Source organism: Octopus bimaculoides, chromosome 10 (genome assembly GCF_001194135.2).
Source record: "Octopus bimaculoides isolate UCB-OBI-ISO-001 chromosome 10, ASM119413v2, whole genome shotgun sequence".
Taxonomy (NCBI): Eukaryota; Metazoa; Mollusca; class Cephalopoda; order Octopoda; family Octopodidae; genus Octopus; species Octopus bimaculoides.
The window spans coordinates 84,305,163-84,310,355 of NC_068990.1; the positions used below are offsets into that span (position 1 = coordinate 84,305,163).

Below are 5,193 nucleotides of genomic sequence, written 5' to 3' on the forward strand. Positions count from 1 at the left end.
ATATATATATATATATATATAAAACTTACTTGGAAAAGGATGCATGGCATTCGATCATATAATAGTATAAACAATATATAAATATATGCATATAACCATACATATATGTACATACCTACGTATATATGTATATATACATGCATATATGGGTACAGGACATTAAAAAAATTAAGGGATCAGCAAACATTTGCTTCACCACATACCGAAGTTCAGAAATAGCAGCTAAAAAAGCTGAGGCTCCAACAGTGTTTGCTGATCCCTTAATTATGTTTATAAATGTATAAGAACTTTTAAATAAGTTCTCCACCGATAATGGTGTTTACATACCGAAGGGCTTGGTAAAAATTATTAATTGTTGATTTATTAATAAATTAATAAATTGATAAACCTTTACCCTTTTAATTGTATATTTATTTATTTACCACGTGAACTACAATGAAAAAGATATGAGTAAGATATGGCATATAATTTCTTATGTGCAGGGGTTCTGTGAAACATGTAATTAATCTTAAGGGTTGCATAAGGGTAAAAAGGTTGAGAAACACTGGTGTAGAGGCACACAAGTTTTTACTTAGAATTACTGCCTTCCTAGATAGTTTACAAGTGGTTCAGCTTGTTGAGCCCATATCTCCTTCATTTGTTTCTTTTTTAGGAAAGTGGTTATACACCATTAGGTGTATACCTGCTTCCGTACATTAAATTCTGAAGAAACAACGGAACGCAGATTCTGAACTATCAACACAACAATATTTATTTACAGAGGAAATAGGCAGCACTTTGCCCTTTGGTTGCTGAGACGCCGTCAATGATGTTGGTTGGTTATTTGTCTAGCTCCAGAGTTGGAATGTTGGAAAGAGCTGTCTCCAGAGTTGGAATGTTGGAGAGACTGCTTGATACGTCCAGGCTCATGGCTGGCCGGCCGAGAAAGAGAATGAATAAGGGTGTGAAACTTGGATGTCCAATCACCAAGCATGCGCATGAGACTCTTCCCGTGTTCCTTCCGGAACTAGTCCCTGCGCATGCGTGGATAAGCTTACCGGAAATGTTGTCTGCTATAAAGGCGTTACTACACTTTCTTTGTGAAACTTTTTCAGAATTGTGAACTTTATATTATTTTTGTTGGGTGTTGTCCTCTCACTCTCACACTTATTCACTCCTTTCTTTACTATCCCTCTTGTTTTTGTTTTTGCAGACTGTTTTACGCATTTGGGATGCCTTGTTTTATGAAGGTTCCAAGATCCTACTGCGAGTTGCTTTCACTTTGATCTCAATGAACAGCGATAAAATTCTGGCCTGTAAAGATTTTCCTGAAGCTGTTCACATAATTCAGAGTTCAGTAAAAAACCCTTTGGTGAAACATTGTCATAGTTTCATGGAGGTAAGCATCTTCTCCCTCACCTTCACCCTTACTCTTGTCATCGTCTTGCTTGTTGACGTCATTGTCATCATCACCATTGCTGATATAAGATGGATGAGCTCGCTATGTGATTTACAACCTCTTCCATGTTACTTGTCCAACTTCTTCTGTGAAGTCCAGTGTTATCAGCTTTGCCCTGACTGCAGTTGCTATTCATTAGAGATGCCATCCAGAAATAGTTGAGAGTATCTTAGTAGCGTTAGTAGAAGGCAATTTAAAGCATTTAAGAAAATATAAAAATAAATGGATTATGAAGGCCTGAAAACATTGTGTTTCAAAAAAAAAATGGAGATTGTCACCGCTGGAATGTCTATGATCAAAGATCTTTGACTAAACAACACCCACACCCACATGCACACTAATATGTGCATGTACATATATGTACATGCATGTACATACACACTCATATATTTGGCTAGTTCTATATGATGTATTACAATTTTATTTTTTTTACCCCAATTAAGAAATGCATTTTTATTATAATTGTAAAAATATTTTTTTTCATCTTTACTTACGTCTTTTTTTTCCTTTTCTTCATTTCCAGTTAATTTTCAAAGAAACAGGATCATTTCCTCGCAATGAAATCACAAAGATGAGAAAAAGTTGTATTGAGAAAATAACATAGCACAAATCACAAATTCCATATGGTCTACAATGGTTGTTAAAAATATTTATCTGGTTCAGAGATCCTTGAAAAATATTGAGAGAATGCTAAGAGAGTATTCTCGACTCCTTATTTGTAACTCTTCCTAAATTTACTCTTTCCACAGAGTCCTTTTTCTCTAAACCAATTTTGTTTTTTATTGGCAAAATTTGAAAAAAAAAAACATTTAACACCTTCCTTGAAACCCCCCCCCCCAAAAAAAAACATAGAATGTATTATTTATTTTATTCTATTCCATCTTTATTTTTGTTATTCACCTCTTACCCAAAACAGTCTTTCCTTTTGATAATAAACCCAACCACAACCAGTGTCTTTATTTCTCACAAAAGTCTGAGAGAGAGAGAGAGAGAGAGAGAGAGAGATGTTTGTGTTGTGTTGTGTATGTGAGGGAGATTGTTTCTATAAAATATTTTGGTTTATTTAAATCTACAATTTAAAGGGAACAATCCAGAAACTTTCCTTAATTTTTTCTCATTAGTTGCACAATTTAAAAGAAATATTTTTTTCCTTTTACTTATCTTGAGCAAGTTAATTAGTTGCTCTTAATATATATTGTCTTGGGGCTCATTTTACTTTGCAAAACTGTGAGTATCTCTCACACTGAGGTATCGCTCACTGATGCCAGAAGCAGGAGCATTCTATGCGAGAATGCAAGCAATAGAAGCACTCAGTGAGGAAGACTCTACACAGTCACTTCTTCTGCTAGAAATAGCAGCCAAATATTTTTCAAACATCTTTTTTAAAAAAAATAGTGGACACATTGAATACAGGTACAACATTGATTTTCCAGAACTTTTGGTTCCAAAACCTTTCCAGATGACTGCTTTTTCCAAAGCAGGAGTGGTCACCTCTAAATTAAAAAATAGAATATTAAATTTACTTAAATGATTAAATGAGATACTGCTACATGTATGTTAGTATAAATGATACAAGTTTGTTAATACTGTGCTTGACAAGGTACTGTGAAACAGGAACAATCAGTATACTAGTCTGGTGGCAGCAAGAATTTGAAGTTCCTGCTCAGAAATTTATGCGGGTTTAGAGAGGTTCCAAATTATTATAGTCTTGAAAGTCAGTGCTGTACCTCGAAACACTATTCTTAAAAACAAGACAAGACAGGGTATAGTTGGAATGCCTTTGAAAATAGGTTGTTCTGGGATGATATGGGGTTCTATAATTAAGGAATGTGTTATCAACTTGCTATGCTGAGTTTGAAGCTTTCCTGCAGGTCTGGGCCTTAACAGAAGTACTTTTAATACAGCTTGGTTCAGCCAATTTGAGATAAAAAAACGCACCTATTTCTGAGTAACAGATTTTGATATAATGATTGCAAGAAGTCATTGATTAAAGGTGTTCCTGAATTTGAAATGAAATATTATAGCATGATGAATAATCAGTTGTTTTCCCAAAAGTAAAAAGAACATTTGCCATTTATAAATTTATTAACATTTTCCTCCCAACTCTGTTATTTATTCGTCTATAAACTTTTCCTTTTCAAAACACTTCTTTTTGTATTCACTATTTGTCAGCCTTTATCAGTTATTTATGAAAATGTTTACATACATGTATACATATTTATGTGTGTGTGTGTGTGTGTTTATGTGTGTCAACATGTGTACATGTGAAGCTTGTTTCCCAACCACACTGTTCTAGTTCAGTCCCACAGTGTGGAACCTTGGGCAAGTGTCGTCTACTATAGCCTCAGGCTGAACAAGGCCTTGTGAGTAGATTTGGTAGATGGAAACTGAAAGAAGCCCATTGTATATGTATGCGTGTGTCTGTGTGTGCGTTTGTTCTTCTTACTGCTTGACAACAGTTGTTGGTGTGTTTACACACCCATAACTTAGCGGTTTGGCAAAAGAGACCAATAGAATAAATACCAAGCTTAAAAAAATAAAAGTCATGGGTTTGATTCATTCAACTAAAATTTTTCAAGGTGGCGCTCCTGCATAGCTGCAGTCTAATGAATGAAATGAGTAAAAGAACACACACACACACACACACACACACATATATATGATTATACACGAACTCACAGGCACATGTGCATACAGATGTGTGTGCGTGCACACACACACAGGGTGTTTATAAATTATCATTACAACTTTTACAATTTATTGTATCACCAGGGTGTGTTGCATGCAACAAATGGTGCCTGCATGGATTTGTTCTGATGTTTCTAAAACAAAACTTTATTTGTTTTCCAATAAACTCTCTTGAGTTATCCTTATTTTCTGTCTTTTTTTTTTTCTGAATTGTTCGACTGTAAAGGTAAATCATGGACACCCTGTGTGTGTGTGTATAAATATACATGTACTTACGTACATAAATATTATGTGTATATTTGAAATAAATTACAGAAAGCAAGTGAATATTATTTCAAAAATTTCATGAGACAAGTTTCAATAACTGGTACTTAATTTATCGACCCCGAAAGGATGAAAGGCAAAGTCGACCCCAGCGGAATTTGAACTCAGAACGTAACGGCAGACGAAATACCATTAAGCATTTCGCCTGTGCGCTAACGTTTCTGCCAGCTCGCTGCCTTGGATCAGGTGCTGGCATTATATTGGGCAGTGTGTTACACTTAGCATTGAAGATCAAGTAAGGTGCTAAACTGGGCAGTGTGTTATACCTAGCACCCAAGTACTAGGTGGTTGCTTGGTGAAGTGTCCATTGCATGCCAGCATGGAAAGATGTAAAACGATTATGACGGTCACACACACACACACACACAGACATAGACACACTTACACACACACATATAATGAAGGTGCATGGCTCAGTGGTTAGAGCATTGGGCTCACATTCACGAGGTAGTGAGTTCAATTCCCGGACTGGGCTATGTGTTATGTTCTTGAGCAAGACACTTCATTTCCCGTTGTTCCAATACACTCACCTGTAGAAATAAGTTGCAACATCAATGGTACCAAGCTGTATAAGGGGAGGTTTGTATGCATGAGTGACTGCTGGTCTTCCATAAACAAACTTGCTCAGCCTTGTACTTTGGAGGGTAACTTTTTAGGTGCAATCTCATGGTTATTCACGACCAAAAGGGTTCTTTACCCTCATATATATATATATGTATATATATATATATATATATATATAT

General features: G+C 35.5%; 1 protein-coding gene across 5 annotated transcripts in view; it reads left to right on the forward strand.

Moving 5' to 3' along the window:
- LOC106871331 (growth hormone-regulated TBC protein 1-A) overlaps positions 1-3,583 on the forward strand; it is a 47,722-nt gene extending 44,139 nt beyond the window's left edge. For 4 of the 5 annotated variants that reach the window (XM_014917727.2, XM_014917728.2, XM_014917726.2 and 1 more), the window contains 2 exons: positions 1,193-1,378; positions 1,962-3,583. In XM_014917727.2, coding sequence (XP_014773213.1) covers positions 1,193-1,378; positions 1,962-2,042 — 267 coding nt within the window. In that variant the 3' untranslated portion in view covers positions 2,043-3,583. The remainder of the gene's footprint in view (positions 1-1,192; positions 1,379-1,961) is intronic. The other variant, XM_052971340.1, reaches the window with a different exon arrangement.
- Positions 3,584-5,193: the final 1,610 nt, after the last annotated feature.